Raw genomic sequence first — 27,325 nt, 5'->3', positions numbered from 1 at the left:
CCATCTTGTTTAAACAGGGCCACCCAGAGCAGGCTGCCCAGGACCACGTCCAGGCAGCTTGTGAAGATCTTCAAGGACGGGGACTCCTCAACCTCTCCAGGCAACCTCTGCCTGGATAAATAAAATAGTCGTGGCTCTTTGTTGACTTGCGGCCCAACCTTTCCGCTTACAGGGGAAGAATAAGCACAATACCTCTTTAGGGATATAGGCACTACATATTTGATTACTTCTCATAAAGAAATGACACAAAAAATGGAGTGCATGTTTCAAGAATGGTCTAATGGCCTTGGAAATAGAGAGGGTGAAAGTTTTCTTCTCGAAAGAATGACACTGTTACTGACCATGCTCTGTGAGAAAAGAATACGAGGCAAACTATAACCTCCATTTAAATATAAGTAACGTACTCTATGGATACAACAAACATCCCGATCATCATGTAAGTCCTCTGTGAATACTTCAGTTTGCACAAAAGAGGAGGACAAAGATTTTACTGAGACTAGGAAGCAGATGATTTTCATCAGACTCAAGAGCATCAGAACTGCAATTCACTGAAGGAGCAATGGTCAAAAGAGTTTACGTAGCAATTTGCCTGTCAGCATTTAGGTCAGATTTAAGTCAAGTGAGAAGAAAACTTTAACTCTGTATTATTGTGAACCACTGTCTCAGCGTGTCTTTAAGAACAGAGAAAATATTCCTTTAATTAACACTTTCAAAAATAACTGAAGATACTGAGTAATCATGGAATTAGAAATACACATACTACTTTTTATTTAATAGAATCAGCAGAGCAATTCAGCACAGGGTGGCTTCCATTATAAAATACTTTCTCTCTATCCAATCTCAGTTTGCTTCAGAGGATATGGTTAGTCTTTCCTAAAATCACCCGTTGCTACAGGGTCAGAGGACTAACTCTAATTTCTTTAATACTGGAAAAAATCTGAGAGACTAAATTTCACGTGCTAGAAAATGAAGCAGAAAGTAATTACAACCATTCACACAATTCTTGTCTTACAGAAACAAAATCAGCAATTTTGCAAACAACTTGTTCAAACGTTTAAAATTGTTGACTGTAACTTCTAAAGCTACTAATAACAGGAAATAATTAATCTTGCCTGTTTTTTTAGGGAATCATTCTCATCCATCACAGACTTAAATGATGACTTCAGTTTACTATTTTCCTCAGCCACTCCTCTCAAGGTTTCTTTCATTCGGTTCATTTCGGTATCAGGTTGCTATAGAAATATCAAATGTTAAAGCATGATTAACAAGAGCTTTTAGAAATAATCTTTTAGAAATAATTCTCAACTAAGTTCCATTTTCCTGTTAAAATAACAGGACAAACTTCCAAAGATCAAATTTGTAATTCTGCATGGTCCAATCTGCACATACAACCAGTAGTGAAGAAAGCAACATCCACACCACGTAGTAAGAAGAAATAGAAAGAAAATGGGAGCCACGGCATACAGCCTATGGATCTTATTTTTTTTCCAGAAAATACCTAGATCTTCTCAATTGTACATTCCTCAGTTAAGTCACATGTGGGAAAGAACTGTGAATGAAAACAAATGTCAAAGCTTTTGTTTACACTTAGCTTTTCTTCTTAGCATCCATTTTAACCACAAACATGCCCAATTCTCTCTTTCTTGAATCTTTCAAATATTCTAACCATTCACTGATGATAGTTAAGACGCTTTAGTTCACCTGTACTTAAACACCTGTCCTGCAATGTCCAGGAATGTATCCAATACTTGTTACATTTCATTGAATTGGAAAAAAAAAAAAAACCTTGTGAAACTCAACATAGTTATCTTTTAATATAATATTTTATAACATAATTTAATAATATAATTTAATACCAGGACATACCATTAAATTATAAGCAAAAACAGACAAAAAACAGCAACAAAGGAAAACTGAAATGACAATTACTTGTAACAGTCAAAAACCTGTGCGTCTTGAAAAAGAAACCAAGGAATGTGTCTTTTCTCCCCCTCACTGGAAATTTGTAATATAATTAAATATATGCCAGCAGATTCTGAAAAAAAAAACCAACACTGAGGCTTTGAAGTTGAGTATAAAACAAATGTTTTCAGAAAATAACGTTCCTTTTCTCAGAAACTGTGAGAATCTTCTATGTGAAAATAGCGCCTTGTTCAGAAGTGCTGTCTTTTGCACTAACAATTCAGCCATCCACTACATTTTCTTAAGCCTCGCTCTCAGACTGTTATCATGCTGCAAAAAGGACTTTAGTGGTAAATATAGAAACGATCTCATCGACAAACAAAAATGCTACAGATAGGCTCCAAGCGGACTGCTCAACTACTTCCATTGAAAAGGCCGAACCTTTAGAGTTAACCAAGCCTAGGAAAGGCTTGCTCAGCTTGGGATGGAGCAGGAGCAAGGTGGCTTGAAACTGACCATAAACTTTCAAAACAGTCAGGGACAGCAGAATTACAAGTGAAAGGTTTTGCGAGAAAAAATTTGAATTAAGATTCTCAATTTCTCCAAACTACGTTACACAATGCTTTATAAGGCTTGCATATTCGGGGTTTGACAATAATTTCACAGTGCTTCAGGGATTTGGCAATAATTTCACAGGCCACTGGGTTGCTGTAGGTGGTGCCAGGATGTCTAAACCATCCAATTCCATTATTAAATCGGGTACCATCCATATCATAATCAACTGTATCACTTCATTCCTGCCAAATGTTTGTCTAGTCTGTTCTGAAGACCTGCAAATACTGGAAGCACCAGTCTTACTGACCTCTCTGACCCAGTGGTTGACTGCTTTTGTTTTAATCTAGTTTTTCCTCATACTTACCCTGCCACTACTTCTATCACAGACATGGAAAAAAAAAAGATTACTTTCTTTCTCTTTGTGGCAGCCTTTTATGTAGCCAAAGATTGGCATGTTCACGTGTCCCTGCATTTGTTCATCACCCTGCATGTGTACAGATGATATTTCTGTTCAAATGCAATACTGCACACTCTTGCCTCTGAAGCATTGCGCTTTTCTCAGACCTACTACCTCTTCAATTTGTCAAGATCAATTTTAATCCTAACCTTCTTTTTCAGCATGCTTGAAATTCTCCCTCGCTTGCTATTCGCTTCAAGTTTAACAAGCGTGCTCTTTCTCACCATCACACTTCTCACTGAAAACACCCAATACTGGACCCAAAAGAGACTATTCCAGAATCTACTATGTACATTCCTTCAGCTGTGAAACACTGTCTCACTACACCTTACCACCAACCTTATTTCAGCTGTCATACTTTTCTAATATGATTATGAAAACGCCACGTAAAACTGTACCAGAAACAATACAGCAAAGTCTAGACATACATATAACTAGTACTCCTCTACTAGCCATGCCTGTTACCTTGTCCTAATGGAAATCACACTGATTTGACAATTTAGGATTAACACAAGCTCGTTGCCATTTACTGCAGTGTTTTTGGCATGGCACTTCGCATGGTTTGTTCATAGCTTGCCAGGACATATATTTATTTATTTAGCTGAGAACCAACATTAAGTTGATGGCTGTGTAACTCTTTCCCATTTGAAAAGAACGGCATCAGATTTTTCTAGTTGACTCCACTTGACCTCCACAAGTTTTTACAGATAACCACTAACTGCTCCTGGCTTTTCAACACTTCTCTAACCTGTGTGACACTTTTAAAGCCACTTGTGTTTTTTCTAAAGACATCTTTAAAATCACTTTTATGGATTTGAACCATCTATCTTAACACATTCCTTCCCTATTGAAAGTTGAGGTCCTGCTCCCCTGACACCTTTCTCCCTTTTTTTCCTGTATCTACATACTCCCTCAATGGCTTGTGCATCCTCCCTCAATGGCTTAATGATCTGTGCATGTGGAAATCCTCATTTTGATACATGTGATACACTCCTTTGCTTTATTTCATACAATCTACTTATGCTAAATTTTAACTGTGTAAGTAGCACCGTTAGAAGAATAAAGACTTCATGACATTGTCATTCTGTCCCTCTACTACAACTGTACAGAAAAACTCTGTGAAAGGTATCCAGAGGTTCCTGAAGACAGGCTGCACAAACAGCTCTTTAAAACCTTCACAGGTCTTCTTGTATCTACCTTCAGACAACTGTTCTTCTCTTCACTCAGAATTATAACTACTGATGCTGCTCATATATCACTTGCGACTAAAGTACGCTAAAACCTACGTACACAGAGAAATATGTTGGCTATATAGAGACAGTACAGTTTTAAGGCATCTGATATAGATCAAGTAGAATGGTGTGAATATCTCTCTCTCATTTCAGTTTAGCCTCTAGCGGGAGAAAGTCATTACCAGTCGGGAAATGTTGGCAGAGTACTAGCAGAGGACTTGCTACTGACTGGAATAACATGGAGACAGAAAGTATTTCATTAAGTGATGCAAGAAGGTATTTTAAGGAAAACAAGGTGATCCTTTTGGAACTATATATGAACACTGCATTTATTCTTTCCCACATTAAAGACCATTTCCCCAAAGTATAACAGCAGTACAATCATCTCTGGCTTATCAAATTAAAATTTGTTATCTGACTTCTCTAACTACATTTCAGCTGGTTTTATTCATAAAGGACAGTGTTGTACTGTAGCAGTAACCAGGATAAGTTTAAGATTTGCTCTGACACAGCAGAAGAAAACAGTTACAGTGCAGGCAGAATATAATTTTAATTCATAGTTGAGAGATAACATGAGAGGAAGAAGAAAACATAGCTAAATAAGCAAAAAACATGTACATACACAATATAAAATTCAAAAGACATTTTTAGCAACATACTTTATTCTTTCAGTTGACTGTTTCTCCCAATATAGTGTCTACCTATTCCTACTGTAATTAACTCACTAAAAAAAATCAATAAAAATTATTTTATTTTTCTAATTTCTAGCATTTTCTAATTTCTAGCAGATACATAACGTTCTACTGCCTAAAGTCTTTCAAACAGATCTTTCACCTTGCCCAGTCCTTACCTTATCACTTTTTGATGCTCCTGTCTCATTTTTCTCCATACCACGTTTACGTGAGCGCACCACTTGTCCTGAATCATTAGACTTCTGTGTCATTACCAATGCATGCTTCTGCTACAATAAAACGTAACAATGAATTATATTTCACTTGTTAACTATAAAGGAAGAAGGTACCTGGAAGAAGAAACCTTACCTTTGAATCATTTAACTGAGCTTGCATGCTTCTTGCTCGATCTTCTAACTTCTTGTTCTGTTCTTTCGCGTCACTTAACTGAAAGAATCAAAAACCATTCAAATAGCTGTAGATTCAAAACTCACTTTTTGACTTAACCATCACACTGAAATCATTTGATGTGATTGCTAAAAGTTCAATTTTTTTCTTCTCGCATGGACAGTGATAGAAACAAAATCACTGTCCACTTCCTCAACAAATCACGGGATGGCCGAGGTGGGAAGGGACCTCTGGAGACCATCTGGTCCAACCATCTTGTTTAAACAGGGCCACCCAGAGCAGGCTGCCCAGGACCACGTCCAGGCAGCTTGTGAAGATCTTCAAGGACGGGGACTCCTCAACCTCTCCAGGCAATCTCTGCCTGGATAAATAAAATAGTTGTGGCTCTTTGTTGACTTGCGGCCCAACCTTTCCGCTTACAGGGGAAGAATAAGCACAATACCTCTTTAGGGATATAGGCACTACGTATTTGATTACTTCTCATAAAGAAATGACACAAAAAATGGAGTGCATGTTTCAAGAATGGTCTAATGGCCTTGGAAATAGAGAGGGTGAAAGTTTTCTTCTCGAAAGAATGACACTGTTACTGACCATGCTCTGTGAGAAAAGAATACGAGGCAAACTATAACCTCCATTTAAATATAAGTAACGTACTCTATGGATACAACAAACATCCCGATCATCATGTAAGTCCTCTGTGAATACTTCAGTTTGCACAAAAGAGGAGGACAAAGATTTTACTGAGACTAGGAAGCAGATGATTTTCATCAGACTCAAGAGCATCAGAACTGCAATTCACTGAAGGAGCAATGGTCAAAAGAGTTTACGTAGCAATTTGCCTGTCAGCATTTAGGTCAGATTTAAGTCAAGTGAGAAGAAAACTTTAACTCTGTATTATTGTGAACCACTGTCTCAGCGTGTCTTTAAGAACAGAGAAAATATTCCTTTAATTAACACTTTCAAAAATAACTGAAGATACTGAGTAATCATGGAATTAGAAATACACATACTACTTTTTATTTAATAGAATCAGCAGAGCAATTCAGCACAGGGTGGCTTCCATTATAAAATACTTTCTCTCTATCCAATCTCAGTTTGCTTCAGAGGATATGGTTAGTCTTTCCTAAAATCACCTGTTGCTACAGGGTCAGGGGACTAACTCTAATTTCTTTAATACTGGAAAAGATCTGAGAGACTAAATTTCACGTGCTACAAAATGAAGCAGAAAGTAATTACAACCATTCACACAATTCTTGTCTTACAGAAACAAAATCAGCAATTTTGCAAACAACTTGTTCAAACGTTTAAAATTGTTGACTGTAACTTCTAAAGCTACTAATAACAGGAAATAATTAATCTTGCCTGTTTTTTTAGGGATTCATTCTCATCCATCACAGTGTTATACGATGACTTCAGTGTGCTATTTTCCTTACCCACTTCTATCACGGTTTCTCTCATTCGGTTCATTTCTGTCATATATAGCTATAGAAATATCAAAAGTTAAAGCATGATTAACAAGAGCGTATTTTAGAAATAATTCTCAACTAAGTTCCATTTTACTGTTAAAATAACAGGACAAACTTCCAAAGATCAAATTTGTAATTCTGCATGGTCCAATCTGCACATACAACCAGTAGTGAAGAAAGCAACATCCACACCACGTAGTAAGAAGAAATAGAAAGAAAATGGGAGCCACGGCGTACAGCCTATGGATCTTATTTTTTTTCCAGAAAATACCTAGATCTTCTCAATTGTACATTCCTCAGTTAAGTCACATGTGGGAAAGAACTGTGAATGAAAACAAATGTCAAAGCTTTTGTTTACACTTAGCTTTTCTTCTTAGCATCCATTTTAACCACAAACATGCCCAATTCTCTCTTTCTTGAATCTTTCAAATATTCTAACCATTCACTGATGATAGTTAAGACACTTTAGTTCACCTGTACTTAAACACCTTTCCTGCAATGTCCAGGAATGTATCCAATACTTGTTACATTTCATTGAATTGGAAAAAAAAAAAAAACCTTGTGAAACTCAACATAGTTATCTTTTAATATAATATTTTATAACATAATTTAATAATATAATTTAATACCAGGACATACCATTAAATTATAAGCAAAAACAGACAAAAAACAGCAACAAAGGAAAACTGAAATGACAATTACTTGTAACAGTCAAAAACCTGTGCGTCTTGAAAAAGAAACCAAGGAATGTGTCTTTTCTCCCCCTCACTGGAAATTTGTAATATAATTAAATATATGCCAGCAGATTCTGAAAAAAAACAACACTGAGGCTTTGAAGTTGAGTATAAAACAAATGTTTTCAGAAAATAACGTTCCTTTTCTCAGAAACTGTGAGAATCTTCTATGTGAAAATAGCGCCTTGTTCAGAAGTGCTGTCTTTTGCACTAACAATTCAGCCATCCACTACATTTTCTTAAGCCTTGCTCTCAGACTGTTATCATGCTGCAAAAAGGACTTTAGTGGTAAATATAGAAACGATCTCATCAACAAAGAAAAATGCTACAGATAGGCTCCAAGCGGAGTGCTCAACTACTTCCATTGAAAAGGCCGAACCTTTAGAGTTAACCAAGCCTAGGAAAGGCTTGCTCAGCTTGGGATGGAGCAGGAGCAAGGTGGCTTGAAACTGACCATAAACTTTCAAAACAGTCAGGGACAGCAGAATTACAAGTGAAAGGTTTTGCGAGAAAAAATTTGAATTAAGATTCTCAATTTCTCCAAACTACATTACACAATGCTTTATAAGGCTTGCATAACTATAACAGAAGAAGGTACCTGTAAGAAGAAACCTTACCTTTAAATTATCTAACTGAGCTTGCATGCTTTTTGCTCGATCATCTAACTTCTTGTTCTGTTCGTTCGCGTCACTTAACTGAAAGAATCAAAAACCATTCAAATAGCTGTAGATTCAAAACTCACTTTTTGACTTAACCATCACATTGAAATCATTTGATGTGATTGCTAAATGATTAAAAGTTCAATTTTTTTCTTCTCAGCATGGACAGTGATAGAAACAAAATCACTGTCCACTTCCTCAACAAATCACGGGATGGCCGAGGTGGGAAGGGACCTCTGGAGACCATCTGGTCCAACCATCTTGTTTAAACAGGGCCACCCAGAGCAGGCTGCCCAGGACCACGTCCAGGCAGCTTGTGAAGATCTTCAAGGACGGGGACTCCTCAACCTCTCCAGGCAACCTCTGCCTGGATAAATAAAATAGTCGTGGCTCTTTGTTGACTTGCGGCCCAACCTTTCCGCTTACAGGGGAAGAATAAGCACAATACCTCTTTAGGGATATAGGCACTACGTATTTGATTACTCCTCATAAAGAAATGACACAAAAAATGGAGTGCATGTTTCAAGAATGGTCTAATGGCCTTGGAAATAGAGAGGGTGAAAGTTTTCTTCTCGAAAGAATGACACTGTTACTGACCATGCTCTGTGAGAAAAGAATACGAGGCAAACTATAACCTCCATTTAAATATAAGTAACGTACTCTATGGATACAACAAACATCCCGATCATCATGTAAGTCCTCTGTGAATACTTCAGTTTGCACAAAAGAGAAGGACAAAGATTTTACTGAGACTAGGAAGCAGATGATTTTCATCAGACTCAAGAGCATCAGAACTGCAATTCACTGAAGGAGCAATGGTCAAAAGAGTTTACGTAGCAATTTGCCTGTCAGCATTTAGGTCAGATTTAAGTCAAGTGAGAAGAAAACTTTAACTCTGTATTATTGTGAACCACTGTCTCAGCGTGTCTTTAAGAACAGAGAAAATATTCCTTTAATTAACACTTTCAAAAATAACTGAAGATACTGAGTAATCATGGAATTAGAAATACACATACTACTTTTTATTTAATAGAATCAGCAGAGCAATTCAGCACAGGGTGGCTTTCATTATAAAATACTTTCTCTCTATCCAATCTCAGTTTGCTTCAAAGGATATGGTTAGTCTTTCCTAAAATCACCTGTTGCTACAGGGTCAGAGGACTAACTCTAATTTCTTTAATACTGGAAAAGATCTGAGAGACTAAATTTCACGTGCTAGAAAATGAAGCAGAAAGTAATTACAACCATTCACACAATTCTTGTCTTACAGAAACAAAATCAGCAATTTTGCAAACAACTTGTTCAAACGTTTAAAATTGTTGACTGTAACTTCTAAAGCTACTAATAACAGGAAATAATTAATCTTGCCTGTTTTTTTAGGGAATCATTCTCATCCATCACAGACTTAAATGATGACTTCAGTTTACTATTTTCCTCAGCCACTCCTCTCAAGGTTTCTTTCATTCGGTTCATTTCGGTACCAGGTTGCTATAGAAATATCAAATGTTAAAGCATGATTAACAAGAGCGTATTTTAGAAATAATTCTCAACTAAGTTCCATTTTCCTGTTAAAATAACAGGACAAACTTCCAAAGATCAAATTTGTAATTCTGCATGGTCCAATCTGCACATACAACCAGTAGTGAAGAAAGCAACATCCACACCACGTATTAAGAAGAAATAGAAAGAAAATGGGAGCCACGGCGTACAGCCTATGGATCTTATTTTTTTCCAGAAAATACCTAGATCTTCTCAATTGTACATTCCTCAGTTAAGTCACATGTGGGAAAGAACTGTGAATGAAAACAAATGTCAAAGCTTTTGTTTACACTTAGCTTTTCTTCTTAGCATCCATTTTAACCACAAACATGCCCAATTCTCTCTTTCTTGAATCTTTCAAATATTCTAACCATTCACTGATGATAGTTAAGACGCTTTAGTTCACCTGTACTTAAACACCTGTCCTGCAATGTCCAGGAATGTATCCAATACTTGTTACATTTCATTGAATTGGAAAAAAAAAACAAACCTTGTGAAACTCAACATAGTTATCTTTTAATATAATATTTTATAACATAATTTAATAATATAATTTAATACCAGGACATACCATTAAATTATAAGCAAAAACAGACAAAAAACAGCAACAAAGGAAAACTGAAATGACAATTACTTGTAACAGTCAAAAACCTGTGCGTCTTGAAAAAGAAACCAAGGAATGTGTCTTTTCTCCCCCTCACTGGAAATTTGTAATATAATTAAATATATGCCAGCAGATTCTGAAAAAAAAACAACACTGAGGCTTTGAAGCTGAGTATAAAACAAATGTTTTCAGAAAATAACGTTCCTTTTCTCAGAAACTGTGAGAATCTTCTATGTGAAAATAGCGCCTTGTTCAGAAGTGCTGTCTTTTGCACTAACAATTCAGCCATCCGCTACATTTTCTTAAGCCTCGCTCTCAGACTGTTATCATGCTGCAAAAAGGACTTTAGTGGTAAATATAGAAACGATCTCATCAACAAAGAAAAATGCTACAGATAGGCTCCAAGCGGACTGCTCAACTACTTCCATTGAAAAGGCCGAACCTTTAGAGTTAACCAAGCCTAGGAAAGGCTTGCTCAGCTTGGGATGGAGCAGGAGCAAGGTGGCTTGAAACTGACCATAAACTTTCAAAACAGTCAGGGACAGCAGAATTACAAGTGAAAGGTTTTGCGAGAAAAAATTTGAATCAAGATTCTCAATTTCTCCAAACTACATTACACAATGCTTTATAAGGCTTGCATAACTATAACAGAAGAAGGTACCTGTAAGAAGAAACCTTACCTTTAAATTATCTAACTGAGCTTGCATGCTTCTTGCTCCATCATCTAACTTCTTGTTCTGTTCGTTCGCGTCACTTAACTGAAAGAATCAAAAACCATTCAAATAGCTGTAGATTCAAAACTCACTTTTTGACTTAACCATCACACTGAAATCATTTGATGTGATTGCTAAATGATTAAAAGTTCAATTTTTTTCTTCTCAGCATGGACAGTGATAGAAACAAAATCACTGTCCACTTCCTCAACAAATCACGGGATGGCCGAGGTGGGAAGGGACCTCTGGAGACCATCTGGTCCAACCATCTTGTTTAAACAGGGCCACCCAGAGCAGGCTGCCCAGGACCACGTCCAGGCAGCTTGTGAAGATCTTCAAGGACGGGGACTCCTCAACCTCTCCAGGCAACCTCTGCCTGGATAAATAAAATAGTCGTGGCTCTTTGTTGACTTGCGGCCCAACCTTTCCGCTTACAGGGGAAGAATAAGCACAATACCTCTTTAGGGATATAGGCACTACGTATTTGATTACTTCTCATAAAGAAATGACACAAAAAATGGAGTGCATGTTTCAAGAATGGTCTAATGGCCTTGGAAATAGAGAGGGTGAAAGTTTTCTTCTCGAAAGAATGACACTGTTACTGACCATGCTCTGTGAGAAAAGAATACGAGGCAAACTATAACCTCCATTTAAATATAAGTAACGTACTCTATGGATACAACAAACATCCCGATCATCATGTAAGTCCTCTGTGAATACTTCAGTTTGCACAAAAGAGAAGGACAAAGATTTTACTGAGACTAGGAAGCAGATGATTTTCATCAGACTCAAGAGCATCAGAACTGCAATTCACTGAAGGAGCAATGGTCAAAAGAGTTTACGTAGCAATTTGCCTGTCAGCATTTAGGTCAGATTTAAGTCAAGTGAGAAGAAAACTTTAACTCTGTATTATTGTGAACCACTGTCTCAGCGTGTCTTTAAGAACAGAGAAAATATTCCTTTAATTAACACTTTCAAAAATAACTGAAGATACTGAGTAATCATGGAATTAGAAATACACATACTACTTTTTATTTAATAGAATCAGCAGAGCAATTCAGCACAGGGTGGCTTCCATTATAAAATACTTTCTCTCTATCCAATCTCAGTTTGCTTCAAAGGATATGGTTAGTCTTTCCTAAAATCACCTGTTGCTACAGGGTCAGGGGACTAACTCTAATTTCTTTAATACTGGAAAAGATCTGAGAGACTAAATTTCACGTGCTAGAAAATGAAGCAGAAAGTAATTACAACCATTCACACAATTCTTGTCTTACAGAAACAAAATCAGCAATTTTGCAAACAACTTGTTCAAACGTTTAAAATAGTTGACTGTAACTTCTAAAGCTACTAATAACAGGAAATAATTAATCTTGCCTGTTTTTTTAGGGAATCATTCTCATCCATCACAGAGTTAAATGATGACTTCAGTCTACTATTTTCCTCAGCCACTCCTCTCAAGGTTTCTTTCATTCGGTTCATTTCGGTATCATGTTGCTATAGAAATATCAAATGTTAAAGCATGATTAACAAGAGCGTATTTTAGAAATAATTCTCAACTAAGTTCCATTTTCCTGTTAAAATAATAGGACAAACTTCCAAAGATCAAATTTGTAATTCTGCATGGTCCAATCTGCACATACAACCAGTAGTGAAGAAAGCAACATCCACACCACGTAGTAAGAAGAAACAGAAAGAAAAATGGGAGCCATAGGGCTTGCATATTCGGGGTTTTGACGATAATTTCACAGTGCTTCAGGGATTTGGCAATAATTGCACAGGCCACTGGGTTGCTGTAGGTGGTGCCAGGATGTCTAAACCATCCAATTCCATTATTAAATCGGGTACCATCCATATCATAATCAACTGTATCACTTCATTCCTGCCAAATGTTTGTCTAGTCTGTTCTGAAGACCTGCAAATACTGGAAGCACCAGTCTTACTGACCTCTCTGACCCAGTGGTTGACTGCTTTTGTTTTAATCTAGTTTTTCCTCATACTTACCCTGCCACTACTTCTATCACAGACATGGAAAAAAAAAAGATTACTTTCTTTCTCTTTGTGGCAGCCTTTTATGTAGCCAAAGATTGGCATGTTCACGTGTCCCTGCATTTGTTCATCACCCTGCATGTGTACAGATGATATTTCTGTTCAAATGCAATACTGCACACTCTTGCCTCTGAAGCATTGCGCTTTTCTCAGACCTACCACCTCTTCAATTTGTCAAGATCAATTTTAATCCTAACCTTCTTTTTCAGCATGCTTGAAATTCTCCCTCGCTTGCTATTCGCTTCAAGTTTAACAAGCGTGCTCTTTCTCACCATCACACTTCTCACTGAAAACACCCAATACTGGACCCAAAAGAGACTATTCCAGAATCTACTATGTACATTCCTTCAGCTGTGAAACACTGTCTCACTACACCTTACCACCAACCTTATTTCAGCTGTCATACTTTTCTAATATGATTATGAAAACGCCACGTAAAACTGTACCAGAAACAATACAGCAAAGTCTAGACATACATATAACTAGTACTCCTCTACTAGCCATGCCTGTTACCTTGTCCTAATGGAAATCACACTGATTTGACAATTTAGGATTAACACAAGCTCGTTGCCATTTACTGCAGTGTTTTTGGCATGGCACTTCGCATGGTTTGTTCATAGCTTGCCAGGACATATATTTATTTATTTAGCTGAGAACCAACATTAAGTTGATGGCTGTGTAACTCTTTCCCATTTGAAAAGAACGGCATCAGATTTTTCTAGTTGACTCCACTTGACCTCCACAAGTTTTTACAGATAACCACTAACTGCTCCTGGCTTTTCAACACTTCTCTAACCTGTGTGACACTTTTAAAGCCACTTGTGTTTTTTCTAAAGACATCTTTAAAATCACTTTTACGGATTTGAACCATCTATCTTAACACATTCCTTCCCTATTGAAAGTTGAGGTCCTGCTCCCCTGACACCTTTCTCCCTTTTTTTCCTGTATCTACATACTCCCTCAATGGCTTGTGGGAAAGGTTCATATGCACACCTCAAAGGAATTTATATTCTGATCTTATGGTTTAGACGCAGAGTACATATATTAAAGCACTTCTCTTGGCAACCTTCAGAATAACAACCAAAACTTTTTACAAGAGCTACATTCAATAGCAAGTCCCTGCAAGAACGGTGTCAATAATTACCTCCTCTTACACCAAAATCATACCATTTCATTTCTTGCCACAGCCCCCACGTTCGGTTGAACTTCGAGTGTTTTTTTTTTCCAGAAATACTCTTTGCAATTTATTATGTCATAAAATCTCAATGTGTCTTAAAGCCTTCCCAAGAAAATCTACTTCAGAAAGAGCTGATGCAAATATAATCATTTAAGTTACATACAATTAGAGATTCATCACAATTTTTTTCTCTAATAAAGGTCATATAATTTTTGCAGATTTAGAAACAAATTATCTTAATTTCCAGATTTTAACAGGAAAATGTACCTACACATCCCACAATTAAATGCACCATTTTGAACTGGAAACCACACCAAACACCCTAACAACAGTTTGTTACTTTTTATTCTCCATCTTTCATTTTGGGGTTTCAAACGCTTTAAAGAAATAAGCATTATATCCAGCAAACACGTGATGACTTAAGAAAACTACAAGCAAGTTAAAATATATGGGGAGCAATAAGAATCATTACATAAGTTATTGTACCTTATTTATAATTCCAAATCTTGCCTGAACTTCTTTCTCAGCATGTTTTATTGCAGCCAAAGCTGCTTCACGTCTGTCAAGCAATGTTTCTCGCTGAACTAGAAAATATTCTCGTCTCTGAAGTTCCAGTGCATATTGCTCCTGTGCTGAACGCTCTCTCTATGCCAAGGAAAAAAAATGTTGAAACGGCTTCAAAACATATGAAATTATCGATTTATAGTGAACTAGAATTCTTTCCTCTGCAGATATGCTTAGGTTTTGTTTTTAATTGTAGTGTTACACAATAGCTGACTAATTATAAGTATCTTAATGGCCATCTACATTCAGCTTCCTCAAACGCTAACACAAACTACTTTGATTTGTGGCAGGACTGCTTGGCCTTCCAAAATACAAAATTCAACTCTGCATGGCTGTTCGAGCAATAGCTTAGACAACTAAAAGTAGGATTTTGCTTCCAAAACTTTTGGATAATGCTATTATCTGTAAGACAAAAAATAGTCCAGTGCCCTAAACACTAGATTACTATATTGTTTCTTCAGTTAGTGGGAAGCACCCCCAGGAAAGTGGTGAGAAAAAAGATACACACAATTGTTTTGATCTCGTATGGTACAAAAGACAGTCCCAGCAGGAAATCTAGCAAAAGCACAGAAGCTGTTACAGAATAAAACCAATGCAGGCTTGGGAACTCTTTAGTTAGTGGCCCAAGCCTGCTGGTGGATAAACTGTTGGGAGTCATCAGCAGCAGAAAAGGAAAGGCAGAAGGGATGGTCTTCACAGAAGGTCAAGAGGGCAAGCACTCTTGAATGCCCAGAGTGAAGAGAATAGTTTCAGGTGCTGTCAGGAGAAGCAGTGGTTGCAGGTGTTTCTCTCCATGCCCACACTGCATCACAAAACACAACTCTTGGAGTAATAGCACTGCATTCAAACTCCCTGAAGCAGAGCAAATATCTGATCTGATCTAACCCCTACCCAAGTCAGGGCATCATTATCAAATCAGTGAACTAATTTAGGGGAAGAGGTGGATGATGACAGTGATATAGTTAGTAATTTCTGAATTCTCTGTCAAAAGTCAGAATCTTTGTAACATTACTGAGCATTACAAAATGTCTGAGGCCATTACAGTTCCTACCTGGAACTCCTGATAGGTGACACACAATTCGTTATAAATTTGACTGATGTGAGGTAGTATTAGGTCTTGCCTATTGAATTCTTGAGCTTCAGTTCCACTCTCAGTCTTCCCTACCAAACCACCAGTAATATTCTGTTCACCATTTTCTTGTGCACTTTCAGCCAAAGAGGATGGTAAGGTGTTATCTACAGAGAGAGAAAGAACACACTTTACATTAAAAATATCGTCTTAAATAAATAAAGACTGCTGATCCAAAACAGTGAACATGTATTTTAAGCATTTACAGTGACCAGTATAGAGCAAGAAATATTGAAATGAAAAATCTCCTAAAGAATTAAGGAGAAATGCTCAAAGTTTTGTTCCATGACTTTTTTTTGACTCAATCTATGCACAGACTGAAACATGATGTAGCCAAAGTTTCCTTTTTGTTATGGCTTCAGGAAAGTGATTAACTGCTGACTAGACCCTGACCTAAGCCAATTAGGCCAGTCAATTGATTTAAGCTAACTGAATGGGACTTAAAAAACTACTGGACATGGCATGAGAAATTGCTAGACAAAGAATCACAAGATGGTTTGGGTTGGAAGGGACCTTAACCACCACCCAGTTCCAAACCCCCTGCCATGGGCAGGGACACCTCCCACCAGACCAGGTTGCTCAAAGCCCCACCCAGCCTGGCCTTAAACACTTCCGGGGATGGGGCACCCACAGCTTCTCTGAGAAACCTATGCCAGTGCCTCACCATCCTCTGAGTCAAGAATTTCTTCTGTATGTCTAATCTAAACCTACCCTCTTACAGTTTAAAGCCATTCCCCTAGATTTCACAAACAGTTAAATAACCAAAATTGTCAGATAACTGAAGGGAAGTATTGGGATCTTCTAGGGAATGAAATGTTGTAAGCCCAACTGCATACTGGTACCACATAAGGCAAAGATTACTTCGGTGATGATAGCAGAAATAGAAATTTGGGTACAAAAAAAATCAGAAACATCCAGACACAATCCTGGGCAACTGTGTCTAGGATGCTTGAGCAGTTTGGACAAGGTGACCTCTTGTTTGGACAAGATGACCTCTTGTTTGGACAAGATGACCTCTTGTTTGGACAAGATGACCTCTTGAGGTCCCTTTCAATCTCAACCTTTCTGTGATTCTGTGAAAACTCAGGGCAATGGGGAAAAAGTAGTTAAGGATAGGTTGTGGATGGCAGGCAACTGAGGAAGAGAAAAGGGCAGACAACCAGAAGCAGCATCAAGAAAAAGGAAAAAGGTTAACAGATAAGAAATGATGTAATCAGGGCTAAGGGGTGGTACACCACCACAAGAGACAGTCCTATGGTTTATGGCCCAAGAAAAATTACACTAATTAACATAATACGCAAAATTTACATATCTAAACTATATGCAGAAGTTTGGTGCACAAAGGTATTTTGTATGAAGCAGAAGTCCTGTTCAATATCTGTCTCAGAGGCTTAACTTACCGACTAAGTTGAAAGCCAAGTTTCCGGAGTATTTGGACGCCTGATACGCAAACAAGTCTGAAGCAGTGCCTAAACAAAGTGAGAAGATTTGGTTTTCTATCAAACAGGATGGGAAAGTCAAATGTTTTTCTAGTCCTTTAGGGAAAACATTTCTAATGTCATGTAGTCAACAAGAATAAACTGCAGAAGTCTCTACAATATTCTTCCCTTCCCGTATATTTAAAGTTTGCACATCACTTCTCAGAATGACAGTAATTATATTGAAAAAAAAAGACATCTCAAGCCTGCAATACATGAACATTGCCTGTGCTGGAATCTGGCTCTTCAGCTGACCGCACGTGCGCTATAGCCTCATCAGCTGATTCAGTTGGTTCTCCTTTAGTTGTAGGCACTATATCAGTAGAACTGGTGACGTCATTCTCCTGAGATTAATAAGGAGTAAAGCAATAAAAAAAAAATAAGCAAGAAGGAACCTAATATTCAAACCACTTTAAGTCAGGACAGTAAGGACAGTCATAATGAAGAACTCTCCCCCCCCCCCACAGTGCTATCAGTTTCTTTAACTACAACAGCAGTACTGAAGACGCCACGAAATAGGCACCATATTAAGTTCCCTGACTCCCACTCCGCTACAGCCCTTCTAATGCTTCAGAACTGCTCATTACTCCGTTCAACGGATATTTTCAGGAAACTCTGGACAAAAACAAGCTGTGCATCTATGCAACTATGCCTCCTAGAGACAACATAGGTGGCAACAAATTCTACTGAAATTAAGGTGGGTTCAATCTGGAAACAACTAGAAACCAGGGGCCCACACTAGATGAAATTAAAGATGGCCACCTCAATTCGCATTAAAAAAAAGTTGTAAACAGCTAGGGAAAAAAATTGTTATTGGAAGCTTTCTGACAGTTTTCTTAATTTCTTTCCTGACGCTTACCACACATTGGACACTAACTTTACAAGAGACCCAAGTACCTCTGAAGCAGTATGCTTCCACAAAGATACAATTTCTCTTTGAAATCTCTCTGAAATCAATTAATTCTTGCATACATGTTCAGAGGGACATTACTAGCCAAAGCTGTTTATATTAGGAAAACAGCTGCACCTCCTTTCTCTCCCCGAGAAACTTCAGATCTGAACCTCAGTTCCAGTGTCAAAGACTTGAGGCACAGTCAGAGGATTCAAATAACTTTTCCCCAATACATGTTTTATTCCCCACAAAGCGAAAAGTATCAGGTCTTACGAGTGTGAAAATACTTCTACAAATTCAATGACAAAAAGTTGTATAGAAATTTAGTTCATACTTCAGTGTTTTCAATTTTAATTTCTGTCTGAGAGTCTTCTGGATTATCACCCTTAGTATTACCACTAGCACCAGACACAGATGGAGAAGGAACCATCAGAGTTTCTCCTTTAGCCTTCTCCTCAGGAGCTGTTTTCTTTTCCTGAGCAGTAACACATTCTCCTTCAGTTTTCAAGTCAGTTTTGCCTGTGATGTCTCCTGCAAAGAATAAAAATTAATAGAAAAGAGCTGGTAAGGCAGCTGACTACTGAGGTAATTTTGGGCAACTATGTTATCAAATAACACCGTGATACACGGGACAACGTAAAGTACGACTTCAGGAACTTTTCAAATAGCATCATTATTGAAAGAGTGGAAGGGTAATTCCGCTCAGGGTGGCTAAAGAATTGTCATTTTGCAATACCTGGTTTTCTATTGCTATCAGAGTTTCCATGCAACGATGTGAAGTTCAATCTTGCAACTGCCACTACTGCTAGCTTCCTTCAACATTTACTTATATTTCTGATAGCCCAATATCTACCACCTCTTTCTAGCACATAGAACCACACATCCTCAAAAAACAGACCTCCTTTGTTACAGTATCTATCCAGATACCCACTTATGCAACACTAAAGTTAGAGGCACTTCCAAAATAACCATTAGCATGAAAGCAAGCAAATTCTGTCTTCTGCACTTGTATTATTACTCTTATTATTAGGGTTAGTTGGCTGTCTGTCTCCACTTCCATACCCACTTTCAAGGGAATTTAGCAAGTATTCTTCTAAGGCTAAAACTTTCCATAAGAGACACAGCTACACTGATTCACAGTCTGCTCCAGTCGTGGCAGCACTTTCAAACATTTGCAGTGAATTAATGGTAGCTGGTCATCTTCACGATGTTTAGACTTCCCTGAGTTAGCTGAACAACAGCTCACCCCTTCTCTCCACCCGCGGCCAGTTTTCAATACTTAAACTGACAAATGACATCTGATTTACAGACTTATAATACCTGTTAATGCAGCTAGCTACTTAAAAAAAAAACAAACCAGTTTTTTCATTTATATTATAGAATCATCTGGCAATCAATTGCATAAGCGTTTAATATTTCTTTTTAAAACGTATGTTATAATTGCATTAAGTATGTCTGGACCTCCTAAACATTCTAAAGGAACAAAACATATTAAAGGAAAGGTTAAACCTCTATGTTAAAAGTATATTTTAACTGATTATTATATTTCTAAACTGAACAGAAATGCATTTAATAGAAACTAATAAAATTGCGTGTTGTACTTTGCACAATATTTGAAACTCAGTATTTATTACCTGTTTCCACACACATACCTGTATTTTGAAATGCATCAGTTCCAGAACAATTAATGGTCTTGTCTTCTATTCCTAGACCTCTTCCACTTCCAGTGAATTCTGACTTTGAATAATCAAAACATTTGGATAAAGACATAGCTGTCTTTTCCAGTAAGCTGCCTATGTCATCTGCAGAATATATAAAATAACAATAATTATATTTTGCATTTGAGAAGCTGACATTGAGAAATCATCAAGGACTTATTAGAAATGCTTGTCACGTAGTCACGTATATTACAGGAATCAAAAAATGCTGAAATGATCTGACAAATGAATAAATTATTGTAATAGCTTAAACCGATGGAAGTATTATTTAGTTTTCAGACCAAATTTGTCTTTCTGAAGTTTCACAGCTTGCCTTCATATACTAATTTATCTGTAAGTGAAGTCTAATAATACACTGTTTTTCCCTGCTGTCCATATGCAGTAGCAACACGCATTTCCCAAGAAACCCAAAGACATTCTAAATTTTAGATACATATCTTTAAATTAAAGTCAAATGTATGCAATATGAGAAGGACTGCTACCAACTACTTCAAGCAAGACTTAAACACAGAAAGGCCGGGAGACATTTCTTCAAGCATTCTTTGTGTTCCTCATGCAGTAGTTAATATTCCCAAGCTGGCTCCCAAATATCAGAAATCCCCGTTCAAGAGTGTCTACTTATTTAAAATGAAAAAATAAAAGTACTTAAAATAAACTTAGGAATAATACAGTTTTAGTGCGCATTTATCTCGAAAAAGACATCCAAGCACCATTGTTTGGTATTACCATCGTATATTTTGGAGCCTTCACCTTGATATTTCTTTTGCGTTGGTCCTGAAAGGTTATCGTACAAGAAAGCACAAAGACATTTAGCATAACCAGGATTTTCAGTGACAATGTATGTCACGACTTGCTTATTTAGCAGCTAAAATGCCTTGTTACAGAACTCTTATTATAAATTGTACCACTGAAAATGGAAGTGTTTTTTTTTTTTTTCTGCAGCATATACATGTCAATGACAACCATTCATATAAACATCATAGAATATCCGAGTTGGTAGGGACCAAGAAGGATCATCGAGTCCAACTTCTAAAGAAGCAAATGTATTCCTCACAGACTGATAAGGCAATACTGATAGTGTTACATGTAAAAACATTTGAGATACCATCAGATACAGTGATGAGGGTGACACAAAATAAGGGCATAAAAACAGAATTAGATAATCATGTAAACAGCTCCATCTATCCTCACATCTAGGCTTTTCATATCAATGTTTCTAGCTCTACTTTTTCCTTTTAACTTGTAGTCACATACTGAAAAAAAAAAGAATGACAGAAGGGTTCGGAGGTTGGACTCGATGATCTTGAGGTCTCTTCCAACCTAGAAATCTGTGATACTGTTAGATTATATGCAAAATCAGTTAAGCATACATTAGAAGAGATCAGACTTGAAGCAGTTTTCATCATCTTAGTTGTATTTCACTGCCTCTCTCTGCTATCCTTTAAAAGCAATTAACTACAATATTTTCTTAAATACTGCTTTATAACAAAGTAACAAAAAGCTTTGGAGAAACCAATCTAGCATTTTCTCTCATGCAAGCCTTACACTTTAAAGTCTCAGCAATAGCTTTCTAAAGATCAGTTTTGAAAACTACTTGTTGTTCCAGAAAGACAATTCTGTAACTTAAAGGAGAATGTTTCTCAGGAAGAACACAGCATCAACAGCACCACCAAATGCTACCTGAGTTCTATTAAAAGGAAACAGGACAAGTTGTTCTGGAGGAAGTAAGGCCAGATACATCCAGATTTTAGCTGTTAAAGAACAGAAATCTTCACCTCACGTTTGGGAGGGCTCCCGATCCTAGACAGCAATCATTAAAATGGCAAGATACTGAGGAGGTTCGACTTTTCAGAAAAAAAAAATCTGAATTCATTTAATGATTCCCAGGACCCATCTGAACCCCCAACCCAACTATGTGTCTAGCCCAAATCCAGCTTGCTGTCTCTCTCAATCTCTGATTGCTTGTGGGTGTTTTTACAAGATACAACTTCCCTCGCAGCACGAGTTTGGATGCTTACTGTCTGTCTATCCTCTGAGCACACTGCAAGCATTTGACCCATGGAACACCAGTGCAAGAGAACAACCCTAACACTTGTCTCAGATAAAAGACAAAATTAAAGTGTCTTCCTATAGAGTGTCAAAGGCTTTTGAAACACAAACATGGGAGGGGTCTTTGTTGCTAGACTATGGACAGATCAATTTCCTAATCCACCATGCAGAGCCATAAATGCTTGTGTCAGTACTAATGGAAACTGAAGAATCATAATCCACTTCATTTATTCATACTGGTGCAATGGACCTTGCCTTCTCTGGTGCTTTACATTAACATGTAACATTGCAAGGGAAATGATAGCCATCGTAAATTGGTCTGGTCCCTGTGGCAGTCTCTTATGAACTACGGGCTTGATTCTTTGCTTGGCTAGATATGAAAGTTTCCTGCTCCTTGAAAAAGCCTGACCACTAGGCTTCAGAAAACTCACTAACACTGCCAGCACGTTTTAACGGCAGCAATTGCTGTAGCAGCAGGAGATAGGAAAGAAATGAGTTATGCATATGCTTCATACATGACTTAAAACTTCTAAGACGATCCAAGTGTTACTACACCCAACCGGCAGATGAGTTTTATGAGTTTTAAGCAAAAACGAAGCACCAAGCCGCTCAGGCTGCATTTTGGGGATGCTTACAACCTGGGACGGCAGATTGCTGGGGAAAGAACAAGTTCAGACCAGGATGAGACCCCAGGGTTCTGGATCCCACCCGCCCGTTCCACCACGCGGCTCCACGGCGGCCGCAGCCCCTCGGGGCAGGCAGAGGACCGGCTTCCCGCTGCCTTTTCCCCCGGCCCTCTCAACGCCCGCCCCGGATCCCCGGGCCTCGCCACGGCTGCGCCCGCCCTCACTGCGGCCCTGCGCGCAGGCGCAGGAGGCGGCGCTGGCGGCGCCCGTTGGGGCCGGGGCCGCTGGGCTGAGGGGCCGCGGCGGGCGGAGCGTGGTTAAGGGGAACAACGCCGACTCCTCCTCCCGTTTTGTGGAACTGAAACACGGGAGAGCACAGGAGCGGCTTACTGTTGGGTTACAGCTCAATATAATGGAAAGACGGGTCAAGTTTGTGCGCTAGGGGCTTACAGTGTAATGCTTATGTAAGCAGCATTCCCTCGAGAGGCTGAGGGAAGGGTTACTCTCGCTTTCCTCAGAAAAAAAGCATGACAGAAATATGTAGTGTCTATTATCATCTCTAACTTATATACAAATGGTTATTTTGAAAAAATACTGACAGTCCTGGCGCTGAGATGTAAGGTGGAAGTTAAAATAACTTACCCATGCACATTCACCCCTCTATACCACAGCTTTCCAGATAACACTCAAGTAGACAGTTGTCACTAAATGTTACCAGCCACTTTAACATACCAGATACAAAAAAAATGTGTGGGTCTGGAAGGTAATTTCCCAAGCAAGTATGAACTAAATCCTGTGTCCAAGACTGCGCATAAGAACTGCTCTTTACCTTTCAAAATACTCAAGTGCCAAAGAGCCTGCAGACAGCACAAATAGCATCCACCTGACCAGCACCTGACCAGCTGCCTCAGCTTGCTCACTGCTCATCAAAACGAGCATGCTTCATGAACATGCTGCAGTGAGCTTCATGAGCTCACTGCTCACAAAGTTTCGAAGGCCTTCACTTTACTGACCGTCAATTAGCACAGATAGATTATCAACATCAATTAGCATGCAATTAGCATGTTCAAAATAAGTATGCAACACATTATGCAAATTGCTTTTCAACAAGCCAAAGTGAAGACAATAGTTATTTTAACAAGACTAAGATTTAATTTTTAAAATTTGACATTCAATACAAATATGTCATGATAACACAAATACACCCAAAATATGCCAGTGTCTGAACTTATTTAACATGCAAAAAAATCAATTAGAACACAAAAAACAACCATAAGCTGTAATTTTACATTTATACATCAGAAGTGTCCTTTTTAGAGAAGCGTCCTTTTTAGAGAAGCTGAAATAATTAATCAATAACATCTAAATACTAATTTATACTGCTAGAACATCTGTATACTCAAAAGCCAGAATTCTATATTTGCCCACAGTCTGTAATGACAACTCTTCCACTTACTAACCCTTTGGGAGAACCAAAGGATTCGATCTTTTTCACAACATCCATTCCATCTTTCACAAAACCAAACACCACATGTTTAAAGTCCAAGTGTTCTGCTTTTTTGAGAGTTATGAAGAACTGAGAGTTATTTGTATCCCGACCCCTATTTGCCATTGACAGCAATCCAGGACCAGTGTGCTTCACCTCAAAGTTCTCATCTTCAAATGTATCTCCATAAATTGACCGTCCACCTGTTCCATCATGGTTAGTTATATCACCTCTCTTAAAAAAAAAGGCACAGCATTTATTCAAATCCCAAAACACCAACCAATAGCACAGTTACATTCTCTTCCAAAATAGAAGAGTTTCCATTCAAAAAACACAGGTAAAACCTCATTCTTAGTTATCACAAGTACCATATTTACTTGTATATAAGGCTTTCCAGCTTCAGCAGCTTTGCTCATGGTAAAAAAGCATTACTGGGATGTTTCTCATTTATTCTGAACACAGCATTTTATCTTCCTGTTCCACATGGCAACTACTCTAAGCTGGTCATTTCCACTGTCTGCTTCCTGCTTCACTCGGCCCTTACAACTGGCAACCACAATTCTCTCTATTCTCAGTCCCTGCAGGCACGAAACTGACCACCCAAAAAAGGTCATGTTACCACTGATCAGTACTTTCCTGTTTCTGTGCAGAAAGTTTAAAGAAAAGAACAATAAAGGTCATACTTCAGATTCAGTTAATACCCAATCAAGACTGGAGAGTTTTTTACTCTGATGACAAGCCATTCGTATATTACTATCCATTTCTGAATGTGGAAAAGATTGTGCCCTGTCTTGAGGGATGTAGCGTTATGCAAAAGCACTATTGTAGCATGTAAGGAATTTGGATTATTTTACCTGTTTTAAGCCATTATACCTCATATTGAATATTTGGAAGAATTTTTGGAGTGAAGGGAAGGTATACGTGAGCAGATATCAATCTCCTAAACCTTCAGAAATTATGGAGAACTTGCTAGTGCTACTAAATGCACACAAAGATTTAACAGCAATGCTGCTCACATCGGGATTCACGAGCAATGCAGGAGGATATACTCAGTTTTCATTAAGAGTTTTTAGGACAAAGCCACTGCATGATACGAGAAATAGAAGACCTTTTTAGACTGAAATTGGAGTATCTAAAATATATGGAATATTGATTTTGCAGTGCAGGTCATCTGAAATATAAAGTGTTCTTCAAAAGGTGGAAAGTAAGTGTTCTTAGCAGGTGAGCATATGGAAGCTCCTCTCTTTGGAAAGAGACGGCTCTGAATGTTCGTTTTGGGAAGCCTTACTTTCCTTGCTGCTTCTGTTCAGCAACAGGCCCCTTGTCTGTGGGAAGAAGAAATCTCTATCTCCATTATTTCTTCTACACTAAAATGGCAGCACTAATCAACACTAAAGCATCAGGCAGCTGGCAAACACAGTTAAAGAGCATTCAGCTTAGGGCAGTACATGCTGCTTACACCATTGCTCATCTCCTTGCAGGGAAAGGAGAAGAGTATCTTGGACTCTAGATTTGTGCTGCCACCGAGCATGTGCTATCCTGTGATTTTTGTAGTGGCACTGTTAGACCAGATGGGTTTCGTTCCCTCAAGAAGTCTTCACGTTATGCCTACCTGACACACAAAGTCAGAAACTATTCTGTGAAATTTGGTGTTCTTAAATCCAAATCCTCTCTCTCCTGTGCACAGGGCCCTGAAATTTTCAGCTGTTTGAGGGACAATATTTGAAAACAGCTCCATGGTTACACGTCCTAAAGGTTTGTCATCAGCAGAAACTTCAAAATAAACAATGGGGTTGGTGTCCTTTGACAGTCCTGCTGGCAGTCCCTTCTTCAGTTTTGACAAGCTTTGCTGGCAGTCTTCAAATATCTTCTTGAAAGTAGCAGCCATTTCTTGACTTTTAAACCTCACTGCAAGTTGTTCTACTTTTATTTCTCCATCTGAAAATAAATCCAAGAACAGGTTTCTTTAGCTCTAATTCCAAATAGTCAGATACAAGTAGCTTTTGTTTGGTATAGTCTCCTCAGAAAAAAGCCACACAAAGATCTTTTAAAAAAGTGAAAAAAACACCAAAACAACCCACCTGCATAATCCGTGGCTGTCCAAATTAAAGCATTGTTTGATGTATCTGAAGGTACTAAATTCATTTCTTTGGTGATAACATGGTTTGCACACACTTTAAGAACTTGTTCCCTTCTCATTAGGACTCTGTAACATTTCTTCTGTGTATGGAAGAGGATCTTTATCTCTCCAACACCACGCTCCTTCCACTGAGTAGCATCTCTATCCCATCTATAAAGTTTGGCTCTCTCTTTGAAAAGAATTTCTTCATCTTCTTCTCCTGATTTTACTTCCACCTAGAACACAGCACAGTAGAGTACCTATGATTTCCCAGAACTGCTGCCACCAGCAGGATTACATCTTACACACTTATTATGATTCTGACATATTACAATGGGAAATTATTCCATGTTTTCCTTTCTTGAATGGTTTTGTGCCAACAGCTCTACAGACCTTCATCATACACTGAAATAAAACGCCTGAGCTTTTCAGAATTTAGGAGCCCAATGAGCCCCAGTGTTTGAAATGAATTCTAGCACTGCAACACTACTTCCCTGTGCTGCACGAGGTTTTACCTTTTGTGTGCATTTTTCTTTTTTAAGAAAGCTACCAATTGTTCTGGCATGTTCCCCCGGAAAATTTCATATGTGCCGACTGATGTGCACACTGAGAAGTGAGAATATAGTGCTATTAGCATTCCAGGTGTTACCTTTTCAAGATTGTTAAAGAACTTAACATTTGCATCTGAACAGAATAAATATCAACTGTGAATAGTAAATTGAGGGCTGACAGCTGTATCTCCTTGTCACTTTATGTATGCATATTACCTGTCTCTAACATTCTTTAGTTAAGACATCTTCCAAAGATATGGAAGACTTGAGAGAACTGGAGAAATAAGTGACAGAGAAGCTTTTCTGAAGGGAGAAGTGACATTGAAGGAGAAATGAAACATCAAGTAAGGCAAGAAAGAAAACAACAAGAGTCCTAATATAACAAACAGATGAGGAAAGGCACACAATTTTTTTTTAAGAAGGAAGGAAGGCACGTTACAAACTACGTCAGATTAGCTGTTCAAATTATAGGATACTAAATATTGTTTATTTGTGCTGTGGCAGTCTTCTTTAATAATTACACCGATCTGGAATTAAATTTTATTCT

At 38.0% G+C, this 27,325-nt stretch overlaps 2 protein-coding genes across 6 annotated transcripts in view; both read right to left on the bottom strand.

The window, feature by feature from the left end:
- Positions 1-1,085: 1,085 nt before the first annotated feature.
- Positions 1,086-18,646, bottom strand: LOC136789670 (cytotardin-like; the record flags this gene model as incomplete). Its single annotated transcript, XM_066990190.1, has 11 exons — positions 1,086-1,232; positions 4,997-5,107; positions 5,187-5,264; positions 6,588-6,707; positions 10,908-10,985; positions 12,318-12,437; positions 14,653-14,811; positions 15,782-15,966; positions 17,260-17,328; positions 17,564-17,681; positions 18,626-18,646. Coding segments are annotated over 11 exons (1,206 nt in total), but the record flags the coding sequence as incomplete, so codon positions are not given.
- Positions 18,647-20,007: 1,361 nt separating this feature from the next.
- The window catches only part of LOC125184517 (E3 SUMO-protein ligase RanBP2-like), a 34,306-nt gene continuing 26,988 nt past the window's right edge, over positions 20,008-27,325 (bottom strand). For 3 of the 5 annotated variants that reach the window (XM_066990455.1, XM_066990459.1, XM_066990458.1), the window contains 2 exons: positions 26,190-26,463; positions 24,330-26,046 (listed from right to left, as the gene is read on the bottom strand). In XM_066990455.1, coding sequence (XP_066846556.1) covers positions 25,706-26,046; positions 26,190-26,463 — 615 coding nt within the window. In that variant the 3' untranslated portion in view covers positions 24,330-25,705. Of the gene's footprint in view, positions 20,032-23,751; positions 26,047-26,189; positions 26,464-27,325 lie in introns of those variants that run through there. The other 2 variants (XM_066990457.1, XM_066990460.1) reach the window with 2 other exon arrangements.

This window comes from Anser cygnoides, chromosome 1, assembly GCF_040182565.1.
Source record: "Anser cygnoides isolate HZ-2024a breed goose chromosome 1, Taihu_goose_T2T_genome, whole genome shotgun sequence".
Taxonomy (NCBI): domain Eukaryota; kingdom Metazoa; phylum Chordata; class Aves; order Anseriformes; family Anatidae; genus Anser; species Anser cygnoides.
This window is presented reverse-complemented; position numbering and strand designations above follow the sequence as displayed.